This window comes from Colletotrichum acutatum (assembly GCF_030867785.1).
Source record: "Colletotrichum acutatum strain CBS 112980 chromosome Unknown BDZ83scaffold_128, whole genome shotgun sequence".
Classification (NCBI taxonomy): Eukaryota; Fungi; Ascomycota; class Sordariomycetes; order Glomerellales; family Glomerellaceae; genus Colletotrichum; species Colletotrichum acutatum.
The window spans coordinates 1-24346 of record NW_026849122.1 but is presented as its reverse complement, the minus strand read 5'-3'; the positions used below and the strand labels follow the sequence as shown (position 1 = coordinate 24346).

At 50.2% G+C, this 24346-nt stretch overlaps 8 protein-coding genes and 1 non-coding gene across 9 annotated transcripts; 6 read left to right on the top strand and 3 right to left on the bottom strand.

The window, feature by feature from the left end:
- Window positions 1-482: 482 nt before the first annotated feature.
- On the top strand, window positions 483-2298 carry BDZ83DRAFT_588590 (amino acid permease; the record flags this gene model as incomplete). The annotated part of the gene is made up of 3 exons (XM_060506150.1): window positions 483-674; window positions 749-1599; window positions 1656-2298. 3 exons carry the CDS (start codon window positions 483-485, stop codon window positions 2296-2298), a joined length of 1686 nt encoding a protein of 561 aa, XP_060360060.1.
- A 365-nt stretch (window positions 2299-2663) lies between these two features.
- BDZ83DRAFT_t268 lies at window positions 2664-2745 on the top strand. The gene has a single exon. It is a non-coding gene; the product is annotated as a tRNA-OTHER (tRNA).
- Window positions 2746-2943: 198 nt separating this feature from the next.
- On the top strand, window positions 2944-4418 carry BDZ83DRAFT_636314 (uncharacterized protein). The gene has a single exon (XM_060509249.1). It carries the CDS (start codon window positions 3081-3083, stop codon window positions 4329-4331), a length of 1251 nt encoding a protein of 416 aa, XP_060360059.1. The 5' UTR covers window positions 2944-3080; the 3' UTR covers window positions 4332-4418.
- BDZ83DRAFT_734417 (heterokaryon incompatibility protein-domain-containing protein) lies at window positions 4419-7960 on the bottom strand. The gene is made up of 4 exons (XM_060512943.1): window positions 7812-7960; window positions 7619-7758; window positions 7038-7551; window positions 4419-6352 (listed from the first exon to the last, which is right to left on the bottom strand). The coding sequence occupies exons 1-4, from the start codon at window positions 7861-7863 to the stop codon at window positions 4452-4454; spliced, it is 2607 nt and encodes an 868-aa protein (XP_060360058.1). The 5' UTR covers window positions 7864-7960; the 3' UTR covers window positions 4419-4451.
- Window positions 7961-12059: 4099 nt separating this feature from the next.
- On the top strand, window positions 12060-16014 carry BDZ83DRAFT_636306 (calcium-translocating P-type ATPase). The gene is made up of 5 exons (XM_060509248.1): window positions 12060-13141; window positions 13192-13622; window positions 13674-14816; window positions 14912-15127; window positions 15182-16014. Exons 1-5 carry the CDS (start codon window positions 12076-12078, stop codon window positions 15770-15772), a joined length of 3447 nt encoding a protein of 1148 aa, XP_060360057.1. The 5' UTR covers window positions 12060-12075; the 3' UTR covers window positions 15773-16014.
- Window positions 16015-16466: 452 nt separating this feature from the next.
- Window positions 16467-17056, bottom strand: BDZ83DRAFT_543749 (uncharacterized protein; the record flags this gene model as incomplete). The annotated part of the gene is made up of 2 exons (XM_060503427.1): window positions 16467-16855; window positions 16927-17056. Coding segments are annotated over 2 exons (519 nt in total), but the record flags the coding sequence as incomplete, so codon positions are not given.
- Window positions 17057-18238: 1182 nt separating this feature from the next.
- Window positions 18239-20216, top strand: BDZ83DRAFT_588528 (extracellular dihydrogeodin oxidase/laccase; the record flags this gene model as incomplete). The annotated part of the gene is made up of 4 exons (XM_060506144.1): window positions 18239-18644; window positions 18712-19007; window positions 19072-19974; window positions 20043-20216. 4 exons carry the CDS (start codon window positions 18239-18241, stop codon window positions 20214-20216), a joined length of 1779 nt encoding a protein of 592 aa, XP_060360055.1.
- Window positions 20217-21401: 1185 nt separating this feature from the next.
- Window positions 21402-23046, top strand: BDZ83DRAFT_588576 (major facilitator superfamily transporter; the record flags this gene model as incomplete). The annotated part of the gene is made up of 3 exons (XM_060506148.1): window positions 21402-21941; window positions 21997-22704; window positions 22762-23046. The coding sequence occupies 3 exons, from the start codon at window positions 21402-21404 to the stop codon at window positions 23044-23046; spliced, it is 1533 nt and encodes a 510-aa protein (XP_060360054.1).
- A 405-nt stretch (window positions 23047-23451) lies between these two features.
- Window positions 23452-24294, bottom strand: BDZ83DRAFT_588583 (uncharacterized protein; the record flags this gene model as incomplete). Its single annotated transcript, XM_060506149.1, has 1 exon — window positions 23452-24294. A coding segment is annotated over one exon (843 nt), but the record flags the coding sequence as incomplete, so codon positions are not given.
- Between the last annotated feature and the right edge of the window lie 52 nt (window positions 24295-24346).

The following is a 24346-nucleotide window of genomic DNA, read 5'->3' as shown; positions in this document are numbered from 1 at the left end:
AGCTGCCAACCATCCCCCGGCGCGCTTTGCTTATCTCTGCGGGGCTCCCTATTAGATGGGGCACCTGGGCCCGTCCGTTGGTCTTGTCTATCACGACCCGAGTAAGTCGCATACTTACACACATACTCAGTGGTAATACCTCCGTAACGCTCCGTATTGGCTTGTTTCTCTCCCAGGAACCGGGAGACGTCAGATGAAGGTTGGCAAGCTAACCATGGAGGGGAAGGGGGGCCGCCGGACGCAAGGTAGCGTCGGGCCAGGGGCACACAACGAACTCGTCTATATAGAGTAATTGCCCTCCTCGCTCGTCCAGGTTGTCGAGCTGTGTTTGAGTCGCATCCCATTCGATCTGCTCGCCGTCTCTGAGAGTGGTACTACCCGACCTCAGCCAGCCATTACCTCTACTTGGACGACTTGTGTTTTTAGACAGTCGAACGTCGGATCATCAAGAAAACAACAGATCTCACCGTCACCCGCCCAACATGGCTTCCGGAACGGAAGAAAAGACTGTCGGTCTCAGCCGCGCCGACAGCACCAACAGCAACAAGCTCGGGACTGTCATGTCTGGCACCAATGCTGCGGTTGCTCAACAATATGGCGAGACCCAGCGCGGTCTCAGCCCTCGCCATGTCCAGCTCATGGCTATCGGAGGTTCCATTGGTACCGGTCTCTGGGTAGGTCTTCTCACAGCCTTACGGTGTTGCGATTTGCAACGCAACTATCTAAAGACTCTAACATAGTTTGATAGGTCGGTATTGGTGGTGTTTTGTCCAAGGCCGGCCCTCTATCCCTCGTTCTCGGTTACACTTTCTGGGGTCTCCTCTTCATCTGGCCGCTAAACCTGTCTGTCGCCGAAATGTGCGCCTACCTGCCCATTCGCGGTACCATCTTCGAACTCGCCTCTCGCTTTGTTGACCCTGCTCTCGGTTTCGCCATGGGATGGACTTACTTCTTCGCCGGTCTCATGTTGGTGTGTACGGAATACAGCGCTGTCGCAACGGTCATTCAATACTGGAACGCGGATATTAACCCAGCTGCCTGGATTGCCGTGGCCATGGTTTCTTGTGTGGCAGTAAACTTGGTTGCAGTCAAATACTACGGAGAATCCGAGTTCATCATGGCTTCGACAAAGGTCATCTTGCTGATCGGTCTGTGCCTCATCACCCTCATCACCATGTCTGGCGGCAACCCTATGAACGACGCCTACGGATTCCGCAACTGGGGCGACGGCAACTACATCCACGCCTACTTCACCGACGGGTCGACAGGAAGGTTCTTGGGATTCTGGAAGGTTGTCATCTACGCCGCCTTCACCATTGCCGGCCCCGACATGATCGCCCTTGCCGCTGGTGAGATCCAGAACCCCCGCCGCACCATCCCCCGCGTCGCCAAGCTCATCTTCTACCGCCTTGTCGGTTTCTACGTTGTCGGTGTTCTGTGCGTCGGCATCATCTGCAGCTCCCGCGATCCTGGCTTGCTCGGCGCCATTGAGAGCGGCGAGCCCGGTGCTGGTGCTTCCCCTTGGGTTGTTGGCATTAAGAACCTCCACATCAAGGCTCTCCCCGATATCATTAACGCCTTCATTCTCCTCTCTGGATGGTAAGTACCTTTGCTGCGTCGAGCTTCACCCTTGAATCATGCTAACAGTTTCTAAGGTCCTGCGGTAACGCTTACCTCTATTCGACTTCCCGCACTCTCTATGGTCTCGCCCGCGACGGACAGGCCCCCAAGTTCCTCCTCAAGTGCACCAAGGCCGGTGTTCCCATCTACTCCGTCCTTGTCGTTACCGTCATCTCCTGCATCACCTTCCTCGTCTCGTCAAACGGCGCCGTCGATGTCTTCTTCTGGTTCGTCGACTTGACCACCACCGCCCTGATCATGACCTACACCTTCATGCTCATCACCTACATGGGCTTCTACCGCGCTCGCATGGCCCAGAACTTCCCTCCCGAGACGCTCCCCTACCTGTCTCCTTGGACCCCTTACTTCCCTGGTCTGGCCCTGCTTTTGGGTATCCTGGCTCTCATCTTTGTCGGCTTCGACAACTTCTACCCCTTCAGCGTGAGAGGCTTCATCACCTCCTACTTTGGTCTCATCTTTGGTGTCGTCACCTTTCTCATCTGGAAGGTTCTGAAGAGGACCCGCTTCGTTCATCCCAAGGAGGCAGATCTCATCAGCGGAAAGGCCGAGGTTGATGCCGAGTGCCGTCATTGGGAGGAGGGTGGCATCGAGGAGGTGGAGAGAGCGAGACTGGCTGAGATGTCTTTCGTCAGGAGAACCTGGGAAAAGATGTGGTAAAAGTTGCTAGTAGCATAACGATAATTATTTGATGTTTCAATGACAATAACATCCTGTTAAATGTGCGACAATTCACTATCCCTCAACATCTGCCCTTTATTGAGTAGTTTTCTCCAACTTCACAACGTCTAATGAGGCTCATCCACTTGAACCTGGCAACTTGAACTCAGAGATCCAGGCTACATCAGAGAGCCAGTGCTTGCTCATAGTTGTTGAGTCATATTCAAGTACCTCAATCCCGGCCAGCTTGTGCCCCCATTACAGCCAATGCAACCAACGCAATCCCTGAAACCATGCTGCATCCTTCCATTTGAGTACATGAAGTCGCTCGCTCGTTGTTTGACGGTCATCATTGCCAACATGACGTTCTGGTAGCTCAGCAGGGAGAGCGGCAGGTGCCGTTCACCGCGGCCCTGCAGGTCGTGTGTTCAAATCATACCCAGAGCCGAACACTATTTTTGCTTATTCTACTCCGTACTTACTCAGTTTTCGATCTACGGTGTCATTACAGCGCCTATTCCAAGGCCCATAATATTTAGTACATAAACTGACACCGTAGTCTCTCTATTACGTAAAGTTCATCTTCCCCGCCTCGCTTGGACTTGCGGGGAAGTTCGTTCGTCTCCAACTCTCCAATGTGTCCATGCAGTTTCGTGTTCTAGGTGCAACCTCATCTCACTAGGCGCGGCTCTCGTTGCGACACCGGCTTATCCCACCGGGTCTAAGATGCTCGTAGTCTCCAGACACTCGCGATCATTTACTTTAGCTGTGCTCACCTAGCAATGCGGCCCACCAGGTATTCGACCACACGACAAAAGGCATGCCAGCCATGCGCGACCGCCAAAGCCAAATGTGACCGGAAAGCTGTGACATGTTCCCGGTGCCACCAGCGGGGCCTCCCATGTCTCTATCCACAGGCTCGGACGATCCCTTCATCCGCGCCGGGTGCTGCCGGTCTGCATACAGAGGCTGAAGCCGAGGTCGATACGGACCGCGTAGCAACCACGATATCCGCGACTGTGGAAACAAACGCGGTGTTCTCGCCGTTTCGGATGATTCCGTCAGTCGAGACGAGCGAATTGTTGGCCCCAGAGACCGATCGACCAGACGTCCTCAAGCCTGATGTGTTCGACTTTTCGGACATGAACCTTGTCTGCACAGTCAACGCTGATGACATTGCCAATCGATGGCTGAATAACTTCGTCCCAATATCGGGACAATTGGCAAAGAATTACTCGCCGAGTATGTCGGCTTTCATTCAAAGGATTCTGGAATCCTACGTAGATTCTTCCATCCGCGGCCGCAAGATTCCTCCTTTTGTACATTGGTCCCAGATAACTCTGCCATCAAGCCAACCCTTGTCAAATTGCCTTTCCATCATTCGAAGCTACAACGAGCCCGAGATGGCAGGCGCTGAGGCCGTAGCCAACGAACTCAAGGTTGAGATGGCGAAGCTTTACAGCCAACACACATCCCATGATGGAATGACACTTCTCGCAGCGTTTCAAGCACATCTTATTTACGCCATGGTTATCTTTTTCAAATTTGGGAAAGCTTACTACCCATTTCTACGGGAGGCCATGATGAGTACCCAGGATCTCGCATGTGCGGCGGCGAAGAAAGGACTCGCATGCGTTCCCGAAGGAGATGAGACTCGTCACAGGTGGGAGTGCTGGATTGCCGGCGAAGCTAAACGAAGAACTCTGTTCACGATGTGTCTTTTTGATAGCGCCCTGTTGACACATGACGGTCTCCCAACTCACCTTGCCACCGAGTTACGCGGGTTATTAGCGCCGGCCTCGAAGGCCTTGTGGGAGGCTCGAACGAGGCGCGAATGGTGGGGTAGATATGACTTCCAGCAAGCAGAATGGCCAGATAGTTGGCTAACTATCGACGAATTGTGGCCTGTGCCTGGAGATTTCAGCGAGACTGAAGTTACTCACAGACGTACAAGGGTGAATACATGGCTGGAGGACTTAGACGAGTTTGGCACAATGATTTATGCTGTGACCAGCGGGACCCACGGTACCTGATTTTGACTGAAGACATAAGTTATTCACGTCAAAGCCAAGTGTCCAAGAAACGTAAGGCAATATCTTGGAATCAGTCCTGTCTGAAGACTGGCCAAGCATAATAGAGATTGAAACAAATACTCAGACTATCGTGATCATCTCTTCATCGACATGGGCGAACCAGTCTCGAAGTGGATATTCTTCCGTGCGACAAAAGCCAACACGACGGAACTCTTGCGGCTGGCTTGTCGCCTCCAGCAGGAGCCCGTACCAACGGCTTGGCTCTTTGACTCTCCTTGATACCTGTAAGTAGTAGAGAGGAATCTTTGTCCCGCAGTACTCCTTGTCGAACATTGCTAATCCGACCATAATCCCCTCCTCCTTGAGAAAGTCAATTGCTAAATCTTTCCGAGAGGTCGAAAACCTCTGATAACCCGGGGCTTCTGGATCTTCTCTTAGATCAGCTCGTCTGAGCTTTCCTTCCAGTTGCAGATATCCCGATCTCAGCATACCTCTCGGGTCCAGTCCGAGTGGCGTTGTCTCTGCTTGAATAATTCTCACCGCCGCCTCCATCTCATTTCCCGAGGGCAGAATGGTTCCAATCTCGGGCATCATCACAGCGCCTTCCAAAGACGCCCAACTCCAACTTGGGGCGCGGAAGCCATTAGGCGGAGCTTCAAGCCAATTCTCGCCTCTCCTCCAAAGCAACCCAAAATGCAGGTGGTTCCGCCACAACCCGGCGAGATATCGCTGCCCGGTGCATTCCTCCATCACTTTGGCAAGACCGGAAAGCGCTGGCAGCCGATCGTAAGACTTGGTGATGCCTCTTTTGCTATACGCCGACACCATATCGTACCAGTCCCACACGAACTCTGATGTGGATAGGCGTCCTTGCGCAAAAGGGTATGAGAGGTGAAGGCGTTCATCCCATACTAAATTTTGTACATTGAATGCATCCGTCGGAACCCCATCTTCTGCCAAACGAGATTCACGGCATTCCCACAGAAGTTGATCCGTGTCGTAGTGGACAATTCGCGCAGATAGCAGGCGCTCTTGCGTGACCCACGCACGTGAATGTAGGATGCTTTGTGGCAGGTGGCTGAAGTCACGCGGTCTAGGTCGCAAGAATACGGGAATAGACACCAATTCGCTGTTGTTCTTCTGAGTACTCTTGACTTGAACGTGATTTGAAGTCGAACGCGGTAAGAAGCAACCTCCTGTCGAGTCTGCGGACGCTGAGGCGGCGATTGTTAGAGATGACGAGGCGTAGATAGTGCCCATTTTCACGCTCTCGAGTTCCCAGTCCTCTTTGGAGTCCTGTACAATGCAGAGGGAGTCGATCCATAGATACTGAACGCCAAGTGACCTCGTTATGAGGACTGCGTCTCTGAATGTTGGAGGTAACCTGGACAGTGGCAACGACTTGATGTGGTCATCGATTGTGTCGCTGGTGGTACGAATAACAGGATGCAAACCCCAACAGTGACTCAAAGTCATGTATCGGCCTACTTCTCCGCTTGTAACAACAAGCTGAGGCTCTCTCACTCCTGCGATACCAACATCTACAACTCGTGTGGGAAGAGAAGTAGGGGCTGAATGGCAGCTCTGGTGCTGGTCGTCACACTCGCGCACCCAGTCTTTCACAAGACTGAGTTGCTTAGCGGGAGGTTTGATGGGTCTGCCTAGGATGGAGGTACCTAGCTGGGCCTTCTCGTCTTTGGGATAGAAGCTAAAATAGCAGTACGCCCTTGGACTCAGGCGATCGCAGCGGACTTTAAGCCAAAAGAGTCCATGAGACTCGTAGTTTCCATCTGTGTACTGAATGCCCCGCAAGATAACCGGCGAGTCCGGGTCATTCCAAGCCTCTTGATCAACACTGACTCCCTCGATCTGGAGCTTTTCAGTGATAGATGTATGAAAAAGTCGACACAGATCGCAGGCGGAGACATTTCTCTCGAGATCGACTATTGAAGAATGAAGAACAACGTCTTGAACTTCGTCTTCCTCATCAACTAAATCGGCAAGATCAACCTGACAGCAATCTTGACATAAAGGCATGGTCGAGAGCTCCTAGGCGACAACATGCTTCTATGGAGGTGGCAATTAGACCAGGAGGAGTTGAGTCATGAGGGATTTACTAGGAAACCCCGCTGCACATAGAATGACTTGGGCTCTATTCTTAGTGAATGACAGAGGAGGTTGGGGTTTATGCAGCTCTGTGTGTGCACAACGCAGGGTTACATTCAGCTCTCCTGGTGCAACTTGTGCGCCAAGCGCTTCATTGGGGAATCCCGCGTTGCACTGTGCTATCGTGGCCGCTAAATCACCAGCAATTATCTAGTTCTGTACCATCGAAAGCGAACGTCTTCAGTTGGTGGCAGTCTTAGACCTACAGAGTCTATATCAACTTCCGCGGGGGAAGAATGTTAGCAGCAACCATGCGATCAAAGGCAATGAGATAGCCTTCAGTCATGCCTAACTCCTCCTTGAACCCTATAGACCGGATCTTGTCCAGGCACATTGCCCGATTCCTCTGTAAGAGAGAAAAGCCGACCCCCATCGTGAAGATCCAAGACGCAGCTGGTATATCGCGGTGCTTCAAGCCATACTCGACACACATCCTCTTGTAGTCATCTTGGTGTTCTTTCCACCACTTTTCGACAGGAAACGTTGCTGGAGAATATGTCAAGATATAGTAAGAGGAATGGCGGCGGTATAGATGCTCACTCTGTGCTCCCTCAACCGGAGGCGTCCCCTGCAGCCCAAAATAATCGACCATTACGGGCCATCGCTCCACCCAGGACACTGGAGTCGCATTATCAGCAGTATTGAAAGCTTCCCCGTTTGACTCTTCTGGCTTCACAGTCGAGAGATAAATATGAGACTTTGCGATAGTATCTTGCGATGAGTCTGTGTTGGTATGCGTGTAGTTCGTAGCTGTACCGATGAACTTGATTTCGGCTCCGGGCCCATGAACATAACGCCAGAGCGCGAGGAAAAGAGCGGTTGGCTCGAGAAACGTCATGATTGAGGTCGTGCCAGGAACAAAGCCGACGATTGCATCGGGACGGACTTCACACCATCTCCAACTCTTGCCCTTCTGCAATTCTTTGATAGCATCTACTTGCCCATAGTAAAAGATCTCGTCTCCGTATGGAGATGGAATTCGCGGTTGAGACTCTTTCAGAGGCGGATGTATCTCGATTTCGTCCTGATGTTGGAAGACAGCCACTCCATAGCTCTGTTTGAGCATCATAAGTAGTGGCACACGACGAATGCGGCAGAGTAGCAGATGGCGTATAACTAACATTTGTGCCGGTCTGAAGACTCAGAAATTTGAGATTCGTGCAGACCTCATCAACCGCCTTGACAGCGGTTTGGGTCATGATGACGTTGATATTGCGAATCTCCATGACGTCAACTGAATATGCTGTCGCATTCGAGTAGGCTTTCTCAATTTCAGTCCTCATACCATGTCTCGTGAACGGTTGCAGTACTTGCCACAGTAGTACACATGCGTAATGTCCTGCAGGTTGGGGATCTTGGTTCTCATTTGCTCCTTGACCGTTTCAATATCCTTACGCAAGTTTATGCCAGAGTAGATCTCCAAACGAGGGTCGTTCTTAGGAAGCTGGCTTCCTGATAGGTCCATCGGCCGGTTTGTCAGACCAATAACGCGAGAAAATGTTGACGGTGTGGGATAATTGAACAGATTGTTTGTGACGGCCCATCCGGAGATCCCACTAGTCCCGAAAACGAGGGCGACATGTTTGCTGGGAGGGTTCATGGCTGGGAAAGACCCGATCGAATGAAATTCCAGCCAGTAACTTGTCGTCAGCGGGAGATTTTGATCTCGATGAGACGGGACTTGAAAGAGAGGCCAGAAAGAGGAGTCAGGATCAAAGAGCCATACGGAGCATCTGTCGCTTCTTTAAGACTGAGCAGATGGCCATAATATTTGGTTAGAGCCTGATGGTCTAGACCCCGTGTCTTGAGTGTCTACCGGACAATACTACCTACAGCAGAACTTGGGCCGAGCTGTCGGATTCAAACCCTAGTCGCCCGTTGCCTGGCCCGGGTCGCGGGGGTTGAACTGTGGAGTTACACATAGAGTGCGAGTGGTCGAATCGCATTCTTCAGCGAAGGAGCGCTAGACCCCTGCGACGAAGCGTTGGTGGGTAGAACGAAGTGAAGTATCATCTAAAGCCTAATCACCTCATTATTTTCTTCACTCTCCAGCTTTCGAAATCGTATTTTTGAACAAAGTAAAGTCCTCAAGGAGTACCGAGGTGCATGTGGCCTAACCAGACTAAATAGACTGAGGAGGTTCGAGAAGGAGATATGCCTTAAGAAGACCAAGCACCACAATAATGAGACTTGACCACGATTTCTGACGGAAGCGGAATGTGCTTAATTCATTGTTTACCGAGCTAAATACTGTCAAATCAATGCTACCCTACTCCCCGCTTGTTTCAATAGCCCAAGAAATGTTTTGTCCCAACTTCGAAGCTTGTAGCCAGTCCACTAACCTGTCTCTCCATAATCTCGATGAGTGTCTAATCAGGGAACTATAAGACAAGAGCAGGTTTCATATCGTCAGTGCCTAATCCGTTATGCCCTATACAGAAAGATAAGTAACTAATTTGTCTAGTCGAGTCAGCCCTTAACTGTGCGTTGGAACTCGTTCTCAAGAAAGGGCTGGCGGGCTGCCGATTACGCGGAATGAGACATTTGAATCGACTTGGGGCATTATCAGCAATATTTTAGTCAAAATTAGTGCCTGACAAGGGAAGGCGCTTTTTGAGGGTTGGGAAGCTCGGTTGAGGTATCCAGTCTTGCGGAAAGTATTCACACTTTGAGACAAACGTACTCTCTCTGAGTTTCAGAACGCAAAACTCCACACGCTCAAGCTACTGTTACCAGCTGCTCCCGCTAACACAAAAAAAAAAACGCATCTACATATGCATTAGGTAAGGTAATTAAGTAGGTACCTTAAGCTAAGATGACTGCTGTAGGTACAACACTTAGGTTGTCTAAGGTCAGGCAGGTGAGATATTGATATTCAATCCAATAGCCGACCGATAGCTTTTCAATCATAGTTTCTTATACCAAAGAATTGATGCCAATCCTTCACTTTTGAGTTGTTCAGCTGACATGGACTTACTTAAATTCAAAGTTCCATCTCCACGGCCACATGAGTGCCCAACACTTATCTCGTGTGACGTGTTCCAAGTCGTATCGCTCGATACTTCCAGATAATCAATACAAGTGTTCACGCTCATAATTCCCTATTCATTCAATCCGAATTCGTTCCTTGGAGTAGAAGCATGTTGGCACTTGCAGTTGTCTGTTCTCAGAGCCTTACTGCAACTTAATCCAAGAACAGTTATATCACCAACTGTAATGGTAGGTGTCTCTGAGAGCTTAGGAGGGTTTCTCGGAAATTGTTCAATCAGAAGTTTCTCTAGTGATCACCCCTGTCTTAACTTGTTCGTCGTGCGTTGCTGAGTCCAGCCGAGGTGAACAGTTCAATCAGATGCTAACATGAATACAGACAGCAGTCGCCTGAAACAAAGGCAATCCAACTAAAGCTGCTGTCGAGGCCACGTCTAACAGCCCTGCCTGTCCTTTCACTATACCGAGCGATGGGCGAGATAACGAAAGAATATCAGAGCCCCAGAAGTTGTTGGTCACTGTTATACCTCGTTGATTGACTTGTATTGGTGATTGAACTGGTTCTGAGCCCTTGGAGAGCAGAGCTAAGTCTCCAACAAAAAGCAGTCTTTGATACTGCTGCCAATACCATACCTTCGACTGCCTTCCGAGTTCGTGTTGTTAATATCTGAATGACGCTAAGGCTCAAAATGAGAATGCTTGCCATCGATAGTTGTGCTCAAGGCCGAGGAAGCACACTTCAAAATGGATGGTAAGGTCACCTGCATTCAAGAGATTCTAAAGTCATCTCTACATGCGATGGGCAATAGCGTATGATACTAGGTGGAGACAGAGAGCTGCAATTGAAGTGACAAAGATTCCGCGCTGTACAGCAGTCTGGATTGGCAACTTTGCAGTTGGTTTTGACGTTGTCTACGGTAGACTACCACCGAGCGAATTGGCGGTGAGAGTTGATGTGCATGTCGAAGCGAACGCGAGCACGCGAGTCAACTGTAGACTGAAATTTCCCCGCATGCTCGATTGCGACCTCCCGCCAGTGACCAGCGTAAGCGCTTGCCGGTTTGCGCCAGTAATTATTGCCGATCGGACTTCTTGGACAGCTCGCATCGGCTACAGTGACTTCCGAGCTCAGAGTCGCATCAATTCAATGGCGATATTTGCATGCTGAGAACTGGATTCAAATTCGAAAACGAGATGGCGAGGCTAAGGAGTCAGCAAACTCTTGGCTTTCTGTTGCGATGCAGTACTAGGTGTGATCAGCGGGTGAGGGGCTTTCGGCTCGACATGACCGGTCTCGTACTCCGTGAAGATCAGATTTCCGTGCCAACCTCATACTTTGTGAGGCTCTTCGAGACTCTTGGCTGGGCTGTGCATGTTAGAGAACGTCCTTCAATGCGATGACTCTGTCTTGACAATGGCCATAACATGGCGTCATAAATTATTGACAAAAGGAAGATTTTCCATTGGAAACGACAGCTCTTTTAGCCAAGAGATAAAGTGCCACACGATTCAACAGCTTTGCAACATAATCCCGCCCCTGAGTCAAAGCGCGCGCGGGAAACGGTCCTGAGGATGATGAACTGGAGCTTACTCCGCCCGAACGCCGATGAGCAACTAAAAGGAAGCTGGAAACACTTGTTAATCGGGTGGGGTTGCCCCCGCCCCAGGTGATTGCCAACAGGATGTCGCTAGAGGTGACGAGAGGTGTTGACAGGGAAAGATTTGGCGAGGTCGTATCAACCGCACACGTGCTCCGCCTGACCTTCCATCGAAGCTCCTGACATGCCGCCGACGACATAAATGGGAGAACTTACTTGTTTGTCCGTTACCAAATAGGATTTGAAACCCCTCTTTTTGCCTGACTCTTGGCCTGTCTCCCGTGCGAGGAACAGAAGCAAAACCCGTGCCATCTAGACTCTTGTCTGTCATGTACGGCTAAACCTTCCCCTCTTCTCGCAAACTCGTCTGATCCTACCATCATCTCGCTTATTCTTTGCTTGAAAATCCCTCGTTCACCCTGTCTCTACTAAGATTTCTGCCAATCCACAAGCTAGTCTTTGCCTTTCTCGCCTCCTCCTTCCCGTTTTCTGCAAGCTTCACACCTCTAGCTACTCTTGATGATCAACCAGAGCTCCTGTGAATGCTCTCTTAAACTGCCAAGCCTGCATCATGTGCTGTTCGTTGGTTTCTGAGGCTTACCTGGGCCGCATTCCGGCGGGTCATCTCTCCACACACACGGTGCTATGCCTGCTTGTTTAAGCTTGTCAGGACGATTTCCCGGCCCCAATCTACCTAATTCGGGCTTATCAGATGGGATCAGGAATATCGGTTCCTCAGTAATATGTCTCTTGGAGTGTGGCAGTGCTGGTCCGGCCGGGGTTTGAGTTCTTTTGCTTTTGCCGCTCTGTTCGGAAAGTGGAGAGCTATGATGAAGGTGAGGTTGGATGAGCAAGCTTGAAAGAGGTAGCCCGGCGAAAGCTGCCCTTGGAAGAGTATTCATATTCTCTGGGCGCCGCTTATTCGGCACGTCTTGCTTTCGAGCTCGACAGCACTTTCTCTTTTTCTACCGGGCCGTACATGACATCCCTTCATGATGGCTGACAAGTTTCTCAGCCCCAACCCCCCACATGCGGACTCCCGTTCGCGGGCCACAAGCGATGCCGACACTATTGCCCCGGACGGTTCTAATCCCTTTCTCACGCCGTCCGGGACCACCGCTGCCCCCAGTACTGCTGGTGCGAGCCTCGACCTTGAAGATGTTGAATCGTCTTTGAGGCCTGACCCAGGCACGGAACGCGACTTTCACGTGGACAACAACCCATTCGCATTTTCCCCTGGCCAACTCAACAAATTGCTGAACCCCAAGTCCCTTTCAGCGTTCAGGGCGCTCGGCGGGCTCCGAGGTATTGCACGTGGCGTTCAAACCGACGTACGCAGTGGTCTCAGCGTCGACGAAGCAAGCGTCAGATCAAGAATCAGCTTTAATGAAGCAGTCGACAACCACAACGATAGCAAACCGGTTTCACCAACGACAGAGAAGCATGTAACGTCTTCCGGAGCACCGTTCGTGGATCGTACCCGTGTTTACGGTCGCAACGTACTGCCGCCAAAGAAGCCCAAGTCGATCTGGAAGCTGATGTGGATTGCGTTCAACGAAACGGTACTTATTCTCTTGACGGTTGCCGGAGTCATCTCTCTGGCCCTCGGACTATACGAGACACTCGGCGTTGAAAGGCCTGCAGGAGCGCCGGCTTCTGTCGACTGGGTCGAAGGCGTCGCCATCTGCGCTGCGGTCATCATAGTTGTCCTCGTCGGATCCCACAACGATTGGCAGAAGGAGAAGGCATTTGTCAGGCTGAACACCAAGAAGGACGACCGTCAAGTCAAGGTCATTCGTTCCGGGAAATCAGTCATGATCAATGTCAACGAGATCCTTGTAGGCGAGGTGCTCCATCTGGAGCCTGGCGATATGGTGCCTGCCGATGGAATCCTAATTGAAGGACATGAAGTCAAGTGCGACGAATCTTCCGCTACTGGTGAATCCGATGTTCTCAAGAAGACTGCTGGCGACCAAGTCATGAAGCTTCTGGACTCGAAACACAACAACCATGACGACCTGGACCCCTTCATCATCTCAGGATCCAAAGTTCTTGAAGGTACATTCTTCATCCCCCATCCCTCAGACTAATAAGCTGATAGATTGCAGGCATGGGAACCTACGTTTGCACCTCTGTTGGTGTCCACAGCAGCTTCGGCAAGATCATGATGTCTGTACGGTACGATATCGAAGCTACGCCTCTACAAAAGAAGCTTGAACGCCTTGCCATCGCCATCGCCAAGCTCGGTGGAGGTGCATCGGCTCTGATGTTCTTCATCCTGCTTTTCAGATTCGTTGCCAGTCTTCCTGGTGATGACCGACTGCCTGCCGACAAGGCATCGACCTTCATGGACTTGCTTGTCGTTGCCATTGCTATCATTGCTGTGGCAGTACCTGAAGGCTTGCCGCTGGCCGTCACCCTCGCCCTCGCCTTCGCGACAACGAAGCTGCTCAAAGAAAATAACCTCGTTCGCGTACTTCGATCTTGCGAGACCATGGGTAACGCAACAACAATCTGCTCGGATAAGACAGGCACTCTGGTATGATTCGTTCTTCCTGACATGAGCCGAGCAGCAGCTGACAGGGTACAGACAACAAACAAGATGACGGTCGTGGCCGGCACCTTCACCACCACTAGCTTCACTGCATTGTCCCAGTCCGACGACGAGAAGACGTCGGGGACACCACACGTCACTTCATGGGCCACTGGCCTGCCTACCAGAACCAAGGAACTTATCGTTCAGTCGGTCGCTGTGAACTCCACAGCCTTTGAGGGCCAAGAGGATGGTCAGGCAACCTTCATTGGATCTAAGACCGAGACAGCCCTCTTGCAGTTGGCGAAGGATCACCTTGGTCTCCAGTCGCTTGCTGAGGCCCGCTCGAATGAGCAAGTCGTGCAGATGCTTCCCTTTGATTCCGGAAGGAAGTGTATGGCCGCGGTCATCAAACTTCGCGACACCTCGAAGGGATATCGTGTGCTGGTCAAGGGTGCCTCTGAGATCATGCTTGGGTACTGTTCATCCAAAACTCATCTAGAGACTTTGACTGAAGAGCCCATGACGGTCACCGAGCGACAATCCCTCGAATCAACCATCAACGAATACGCTCGACGATCCCTTCGAACCATTGGCATCGTGTACAAGGACTTCTCCCAGTGGCCGCCGGCAAACATGCCTTCAGAAGATGGGCACGTCAAGCTCGAGTCTTTACTGACGCCTTCTGACCTGGTATTCCTCGGCATTGTTGGAATCCAAGATCCCGTTCGAGAAGGTGTTCCCGAGGCGGTCAGGCTTGCGCAGCATGCTGGCGTCACAGTCCGTATGGTCACTGGCGATAACATCGTTACCGCTCAAGCTATCGCCACAGAGTGCGGCATCTTCACCGGCACTCAGGGAGTGATTATGGAAGGGCCAGCTTTCAGGAAACTTTCCGATGAGGACATGAACAACATTCTTCCCAAATTACAGGTATTGGCTCGTTCGTCTCCTGAAGACAAGCGGATTCTCGTCACGAGATTAAAGGCGCTTGGAGAGACGGTCGCTGTCACAGGTGATGGTACGAATGATGCCCCCGCCCTCAAGGCCGCAGATGTTGGCTTTTCAATGGGCATCTCGGGCACCGAAGTGGCCAAGGAGGCTTCCGCAATTGTTCTCATGGATGATAATTTCGCATCGATCGTGACTGCACTCAAGTGGGGTCGCGCAGTCAACGATGCCGTTCAAAAGTTCCTCCAAGTAAGTTCCTACTCACTTGAGGTGACTAGTCACCTGGCTGTCGCCCCCAATCACTCACATCTGCATTATCAGATTGCTGACTCTTCACGATGTAGTTCCAAATCACCGTCAACATCACTGCTGTCCTCTTGGCGTTTATCACGGCTATGTATGATCCTCATATGGAGCCGGTGCTGAAAGCTGTTCAACTGCTTTGGGTCAACCTCATTATGGACACATTTGCTGCGCTTGCGTTGGCAACGGATCCTCCGACCGACAAGATTCTTGACAGACCTCCTCAAAGAAAGGATGCACCACTTATCACGATCAACGTAAGTCTTTCTGTGTTGCTGATTCTTGCAAACACAGCTGACAGCCGACTTTAGATGTGGAAGATGATTATTGGACAAGCCATTTTCCAACTCATCATCACACTCACTCTTTACTTTGCCGGCCCTGAGATTCTCAACTATGACAGAAACAGCGAGGATCAAATGCTGCAGCTCGATACAGTCATTTTCAACACCTTTGTTTGGATGCAGATCTTCAATGAATTCAACAACCGACGCCTCGATAACAAGTTCAACGTGCTCGAGGGTGTCCACCGCAACCAATTCTTCATCTTCATCAACCTCCTGATGGTCGGTCTTCAAGTTGGAATCGTGTTCATTGGCGGTCGCGTGTTCGAGATTAAGGAGGGTGGTCTCAACGGAACCCAGTGGGCAATCTCCGTCGTGATCGCCCTCATGTCTCTGCCATGGGGTGTGCTAGTCCGTATCTTCCCCGATGTCTGGTTCGAAAGAGTGGCTATTTTTGTCGGGAAGCCTTTTGTACTTGTGTATAGGTTTCTCGGGAGAATGTTTGCTCCCATTGGCCGATTGTTCAAGCGAAAGCGAAAAGAGACTACCGCAGCAGATGAGGAAGTACCCGCTACAATTGTTGTCGCCCCACCTGAGGAAAAGGGGCAGCAACTTTGATGGAAGCCCTATAAGCGGAAAGTGGCATGGCATGGTAGAGTAAGTTGTGGGAAGGCCGCTATTATCGAGGCGGCGTGTATTTATCTTCATGACATGCTTGGGCGGCATTCTCGTGGCATCTTTAATGGTGCCTTCCATGGAGTCTGATCCTCGATGGGAGACTCGCTTCGCATTGAAGCTTGGGAACGTAGAACGACTGAAAAGACTGTCGCTACCATACATATCAGGAATTATGAAAGGAGAAAAAGAAATAGTAAAAGCTTCAAGTATTATTTTCAAGAGTGCACGATGTCAAATGGATCGAGTTTATGGGCCATGACCTCGAGTAACCCATAGCAGAAAGGTCTAGACAATGACAGCAACTCGCTGCCAAGAAGAGTTCCGTATGAAATGGTCCTCAATTGCTAAGTAGAACTCTCAAAGGTTTCAGCATCCTCGTTGAACAATGTATAAATTGCTTACTGGCTCTGCTCCTGGACTCAGCTCTACTCTGTGACAATGGATTTCTGGACGAAAATTAATGTTCTGGCTCCTTTCCCCAAAAGCATTCAAGATATTTACAGTTTCTTACAACACTGCTCATTAAGTCCATCCTAAACTTGCGCCGGAAGTTCCTAAACGTGCCATCTTGAGGAAAGACGCATTGTAGCGAATGTGGATAGCCTGAGACAACGAACAGCAGACGATGTGTATTCTAAGAATTTTCGACCCCTTTAACGACAACAGGGAAACTTCCGGTGGAAACGAGGTCGTCTGAGTTCCAGAACAGAAGATAGGTGTCTTCCCATTCAGAAGGCTTCGCCCAGAACTGCGCTTCCAGCTGGGAGTTGTTGTTGTACACCAGCTGCGTCGCAAATAGTGCCCATCCATAGGTAGTCTGGTTAACAGTGACTGCCTGAGGTGTTTGAGTAAGACCCATTGCATTATCATCACTGTCAGTGATAGTTAAAGAGCCAGCAGATGTTCCGTTGACGAACGTGCCATTGACCTTCCAATTCTCTCCCGTGATGGATGGAAGATCCCAAGTGATCGGGACAAGGTTGGCGTTGGCGTCGTCAGGGGTCTGAGTGATGTACAGATATCCTGTGTGATGAAGTTAGCAATGCTCTCTGTTACCCCAAAACTTGATCTACACAGATGACTGAAATTCATACCGTCATCCAATCCATAAGCAATAGGCCATGAAGATGAGTTTGTTCCATAAGCGTAGAGTGTTGCGTTTGTCTCGGCCTTTCGCTTGACATTGACGTTCCGTGAGGGAGAGATGGCTGAGGCACAGGCGAGACTGGCCTGCAGAAGTGCGAGAACTCCAGCCTTGGACAAATGCATTTTGATAAGAAAATCAGTAACGACTGAACTGAGTGTAGGGACTTTTGGTGAGATCGGAGGCTGGAAGGATAGGAATGCGGCCGGGTTAAGTCAGAATACCAGAAACGAAGGACGCGGAGCACATAGATGTCGCTTCACACAACAGAGGCTTTCTAAGTTGATTTAATCCTTAAAGACCGCGGAGTTTATCACTTAAGCCCAACCCACAAGGAGATGCTAAGCATTGCCCCCCACATTGCCGATTTTGAGATGCCGCTTGCCCGGTGATCGTCGTTGGTTCTTTTGGCAAAGAGGGGCAGTTCCGAGCTCGTAAACGCAATCGAAGCCCACCCTCGGGAAGCACAGACAGCAAAATAAACAAGTCAGAGTTGTCAGAGTTGTGGGTTTGTTCCTGACTAGGAAGGCTCTGATGTTTTTACCCCTGGAGAAATGGGGCCGTGCCGGGATCCTCCATCTGAAGTTCTGTTGCGGCTGTCATTCTTCCAACGTTGCGGGTGCTGGTCAGCCTTATTGCACGGCTTAATGTGAATGGCTAGATCCATCATCACCCGCATCTCATTAAACGGTGAATCAACCATAATGCCCACGGCCACTCTGGAAATAGACAGTCCCATCCAACCCGTCCTCACAGCCCCACTGATGTAGGCTTTCTTCTCACCTCACCGGCAGGTTTGACGTGTAGTCGACGTGTAATCTATCGCGGCCTGCTGGGCTGAGGAGGTTATCCTGGTGCGGAATCACCGTACTATGTGGGACAACTTAGTCTCTGCGAGGCAGAAACTCTGTTTGCACCCACAAGACGACAGTCATCTTGCTCCGCATGACGCCAGAACCGACGGCAAAATCCGTCTTTTGTTGCTGCTCACCAAAGCCCACATCCCGCATCACGAAAGGGGGAGAGAATCAACTGTTCAAAGACTTGCGAAGAGAGGGATGGAGACATCAGATATTTAGGGTTGGCCCCAACTTATCAACAACCAACTCAGCCCAAAAGCATACATATGAGACTAGCAGACGGGGCAGATCTCGTTGTGTTTTCCTAACAACTCTTTTCTCTAATTATTAACTTCAACACTCATTTCTCACTGTTCCGGCTGTGAACTCAAAGTCTTTCGTTCTTTCTCATTTGTTATCACGATGGTTTGCGGGAAACTTCTCGCCACTTGGGCAGTAGCTGTCATTACTGGTGCCACAGCAGCTTGTACATCAAACAGACAGCAGACCGCCGGTGATGCTGCAAACGCCTCACAAGTCGCCGAGGCTGTTGCCAGTCCAAGCTCGCCCAGTCCATCTGGCTCGTCTGGTTTGCCTAGCTCCGGTGCCGCCTGCGTCAACAGTCCTTCGAACAGAGCTTGCTGGACTGAAGGCTTCGACCTATCCACAAACTACTACGATGAAGTCCCGGATACAGGCGTAGTGAGAGAGTATTGGTTCAATGTCGAGAATGGCACCGCCGCTCCAGATGGCTATGAGATGCCAGTGCAGCTCATCAACGGATCATTCCCCGGCCCAACCATTATTGCTGACTGGGGTGACACGGTTGGTACGTACTTACTTACAGAGACGCAAGCCTGTTATTGACTAGAGGAACTTACGATGACTTTTGACAGTTGTCCACCTGACCAACTCGCTTCAGACGAACGGTACCGGTCTTCACTTCCATGGCATCAGACAAAACTGGACCGATCAAATGGATGGTGTCCCTAGTATCACTCAGTGCCCCATTGCCCCCAATGACACCTACACCTACAAGTGGCGAGCTGTTGAGTACGGCACCGGTTGGTATCACTCTCACTTCTACGTTCAAGCCTGGGATGGAGTCTTTGGTGGCATCACTATCAACGGACCGGCTTCGGCAAACTACGACGTCGACTTGGGTCATCTCTTTCTCAACGACTGGTACCACGTGAGTTGAATGCTTGGATTGTTTGGCAAGGATTCAAGAAATTTTGATTGACTTTTCTACCCAGCAAACGGCAGATGAACTCGTTACCAAAGCTGCTACGGGAGGTCCCCCGACAGCAGTCAACGGTCTGATCAACGGTACGAACACTTTCAATGACACCATGGGCTCTAGATTCGAAACAATTTTCGAACCTGGAACTAGGTACCGCATTCGCCTCGTCAACGCCGCCGCAGATAACCACTTCCGTTTCATGATCGACAATCACACCATGGAGATTGTCGCAACAGATTTTGTTCCCATCGTCCCGTACAACGCCACCCAGTTAAGCATCGGTATGGGCCAGCGCTACGACATCATTGTGGAGGCTAAGGACTTGACCGACGGCGACTTCTGGCTGCGATCCATTGCACAAGAGTCCTGCTCCGAGTCTGATGCTGTTGACGATGTCAAGGGCATCATTCGTTACTCCAGCTCTTCCACCTTGGATCCCACGACATCGGCCTACAGTTACACTGACTCATGCTTGGATGAGGCATCTTCCAACCTTGTGCCTTACCTCGCCATCAATGCGTCTGACACTTACATCAGCGCAGATGAGAAGGTTGCCGTCGAAGTTACAGACAACGCCCTTCTCTGGACGATGAACAAGACTTCCATGCATACCCAATGGGAGTACCCCACCGCTATGCAAATTTCGCAAAAGAACTCGACTTGGCTCACCAAGCAAAACGTCATCCACCTGCCTGATGCTGACAAGTGGGTGTACATGGTCATTCACTCGCCTTTTGCTCAGGACCATCCCATGCATCTTCATGGCCACGACTTCTGGGTTCTGGACTCTGGTTACGGTAACTTTGACAGCACTCAGACTGATCGTCTTACCTTGGTAAACGCTCCCAGAAGAGACGTAGCAATGATGCCAGGCAGCGGATATTTGGTCATCGCATTCAAGACGAACAACCCTGGTGTAAGTACCTCTTCGATCACATTAAGTTGCTTCCAGATCTTCAGATCACTGACTGCCGTGTGATTTAGGCTTGGCTGATGCACTGCCACATTGCGTGGCACACCTCGGAGGGTTTTGCCGTGCAAATCGTTGAGCGAGAGTCGGAGATCAACTATGACACGGATGTGCTGAACCAGACCTGCACAAACTGGATGAACTACGTGGTCCAGTCTGACTTGAATCAATATGATTCCGGTGTCTAGGCTTAAGGCAAGTAATATTGAATGACTAGGCGTGCTCAAGGCTCAAAGAGGTCCGAAATACAACGGGCAGAGAGAGCAGATAATATTCCATGATGTAATAGAAACTTATCACTTAAGCACCTATCTACTAGGCTTGAACTCTATCGGTTGTTATGGTCTGCTTGAGGATTTCAGTACACTCTCATGTAGCAAATCCCACTCAATACTTCGGTTGAGATTCGATGCCTGCATTACGTACGAGTACACCCATGCACGGCAGACATCACTACCAGTATAATTGCTGGGATTCATTGCTAATTTGCGAGCGATTACTCCAACAATTACCAAGTGGGCATGCCCGGCATCTATATCATCAGCAGATCCACGTGTGACGGATGTATATAAAGTACATGTAGTGTCATGGACCAACGTGGGGAAGTGTCCAATACAATACCTTACTAACTCACTTTCGAGTGAAGCCAACTGAGCATTTATCAGCAAGAAGTGGGATGCCGCCTCTTCTGATGCTTACACCTGCAGCCTGATAACATATCTCAAGATATCACCATCATGCAGAACAACTCGGCGCCAAGACTTATCTGATAACATGACTTGGTCGCCTTTTCCTAGTATTGACTCGAGTAAGCTTGACACATCACACAAGCAACTGTGTTGTTCCGCCATCGGCAAGCTCCTACAACACTTCCTGCTTTAGGTTTTCAGTGCCGACAGCGACCATTCTCCGCAACCCCTCAACTGCAGTGCTGAGCTATCAGCCGAACAAGATAATGGTGGGATAGCTGTATCGGCATCCAGACGTGTTGTGCCGCACCGCGATCGGGAATAAGATAATATCTTCGGGTTCTTCTTTTCCGGACTGAGAGATAACGACTACCGGGCCCAACCAAGACCCCAGTCACCTTCCTGCAATGGCATGGTTCTCGGCGCAACGCAGCATTTGATTCGCCTGAATAGCAACGGTCTGACGATCGCCACATACTTATCGATGGAGAGAATGGGGATGTTCTCCAACATGCTTAATATCTCCACGCGATCCTTACACCCATCAAATATAGGTGCGTCATAGACAGCCGTGATATCAGTAGAGGGGCTCCGACATGCAGTCCCATATAACGATGGCAGAGTCACTCGTCCCACCTATGATTACGGCCTGAAGTTTCAGTCGAGTCTCCTCACGCCATCACCATGAGCTCCGACGGAAAGATCGATGTCGAAAAGGCCCCAAGCTTTGGTGGTGGTCAATCCGAAGTATTAGTCGGAGAGGTCAAGGACATCAAGAACGCTGATGCTGCGCTGGAATTTCTTCGAGACGGTGGGGACATCACACCCATGACAGCGGAGGATGAGCGTCTCTTGAAGCGCAAGATTGACTGGCGAATCGTTCCTCTCATGTTTGCGTGTTACATTCTTCAGTATCTTGACAAGACCTTGATCAACTACGCGAACGTCATGGGACTGCAGAGCGATACCAATATCACTGGCGACCAGTACTCCCAATTGGCCATGATATTCTACGTGAGCTATCTAGCATTCGAGTTCCCTCACGCTTGGGGCATGCAGAGATTCCCAACGGCAAAATACATTGGGATCATGGTTTGCATGTGGGGTACGGTGTTAGCAACCACATCAGCCTGCCACAACTGGGCCGGGCTAGTTGTGACGAGAGTCCTTCTAGGCGTTTTTGAGAGTGCTGTTGCTCCCTCACTTATCGTCATTACGACAATGGTTAGTCTTCGTCTCATTTTCACGTCCTTGAATCTTCCTAATGTTTTGTCCACAGTGGTACAAACGTCAAGAACAGCCTCCTAGGATGGGTATCTGGTATCTTGGCACTGGTGGCGGCACCATCGTCGGCTCCCTCATTTCTTTCGGTTTTCAACACTACCACAGCTCCGGCTTTACCTCATGGCAAATCATGTTTCTCATCTGCGGCTTGATCACCATTGCCATCGGTCTCACGGTAATTCTAGTTCTTCCGGATAATCCGATGAGCGCACGCTTCCTCTCCCGTGAGGAAAAGATCTGGGCTATCGAGCGATTAAGAAGCAACCAAACTGGCGTCGAAAACAAGCGATTCAAGCGCGAGCAAGCAATCGAGTGTTTCACAGACCCACAGACCTATCTTTTGGCGCTCATCACCATCGCTTCAAATGTGCCCAATGGAGCTGTCTCCTCGTTTCAGGCCACCATCATCAAGGGCTTTGGGTACACATCCCAGGAGACTGCACTTCTATCTATCCCTTCAGGTGCAGTCAGTATCGTCTCGATTCTGGCGGCTACCAACGTGGCAGGGAGATTCAATCAAAGAGCTATCAACATCATTTGCCTTCTGATACCCGGTGTTATCGGAGCTGCGCTGATGGCTTTCCTCCCAGAGGACAATAAAGCTGGCAAACTGATTGGAAACTATATGACGAATTGCATTGGGGCAACTTTGCCTTTGTTGTATTCTCTGGTTGGCGCCAACTATGCTGGTCACACCAAGAAGGTACGTGGGACGCTTTCGACAGCCTTTCTAGTCCAGACCTAATGCGTGTAAACCTAGGTCACCATGAACGCTACTTTGCTCATCTGTTTCTGTGTTGGGAACATCATCGGGCCCTTGACATTCACGGCAGAGTCTGCGCCCGGATACCTCCCAGCCAAAACAGCAATCATCGTAACCTGTGGGTTGGCGATGGTGTTCACGTTGATGTTAAGGAATTATTATCTCTGGGAAAACAAGCGACGGGATGGCCTTGTTCGGGCAGGAGAGCTCAGCCACTTGAAGGATGTCGAATTTAGCGATATAACTGATCGTATGAACAAGGAGTTTAGATACACCCTTTAAGGCTATCGTTATCCTGACAATGGCTGGTTGAGTCGATGGCACGAGGCTCTGGGGCCATGACTGCATTTGGAAATTAACATGCAGAGTTTGCAACAAAACCTTCGGTCATCAAGCAGTTTTCCACATGTACATTTGCTTTAGGCAAGAGCTTCACACAAGAGAAAAATTTCGGCGTAAGACGACGAGCTCTTACGTAACTTCCTAGCCTACCCAACGTCTTCTTGAAGGGTCACTTGGTCTATCTATACTTTATGTTGCCATTCTAGTAGACGTCAAGACGTAAGAGAAGCCCGCCCGATGAGGTGTCAATGATTCACTTGTCAAAAAATAGGTTTGAGTACATAAGTTCAGCTTAACAATACGCAATTTGAGTGACTAGCTTTGCTAGTCACTCAAGTACGCGGGCTAAACTCCGGTCTGCATACTTGGAATCTGGATGGTTTGGACTAAGAGTTTGAACCCTCCGGTTCTGTTCTGGAACAAGGCCTCCGGATCAACCGAAGCCCGCACTCTTCCCGCCAACTCTCTCTTCTCTGACTTCAACCTTCCCCAGTAGTCCTGCCGAAAGTATCCATCGTTCATAAACAGGGGCCTGTATGCGTCTGGAAGAGTGCCATCTTGGACAAATCCATCAACAAGAGATTTCATACCAGTATATAATTTGACCATTGTATCATCAACCGCAGCGTCATCTAGTCGGAACAAATAGGAGTAATCAAACTCGAAGATGATTCTGTCGAACTCGTCGTCGAGATCCAGCAGATCGCCTCCTTTCTCTCGGCTGATCCGGGCTAGTGACTTTGGTATGGGTTGAAAAGCCATCGAGGCAATAATCCCGGCTATTCCTGACTTTACAGCTGACGTTTTGTACCAATGGTCGTAGTAAGATCGCATCACTTTTGCGCCTACTGCAGCTGGTGGAAGAGGTGTCGTTTCCGTAGCGATAGTGTAAACACTACCTTTCAAGACGAAGGCGTTGTTCGCTTTGAGCAAGTCGGTGTAGGACCTCGTCTTACAAGTGTTAAGCGAAGATTTGATGTTCAAGAATTCGTCAAATACTCCAGATGGGGGCTGTGGTCCGTCGTAGAACAGAAAGAAGATCCAGATATTGACGCTGTTCAATACAGTTAACTCCGAAGTTGCAATGATGGCTGCCTTTGGGTCTTGATAATTCTCAGTAAAGTTTCGAATCGCCGCGAGTATCTCGTCTGTTTTGTCGCCGCCAAATATCAAGTTTCCGCCCCATATCTACCCCTTATGTTAGCAGATTCTGTCGCCAATGGGAAGTCGCTGGTAAAGA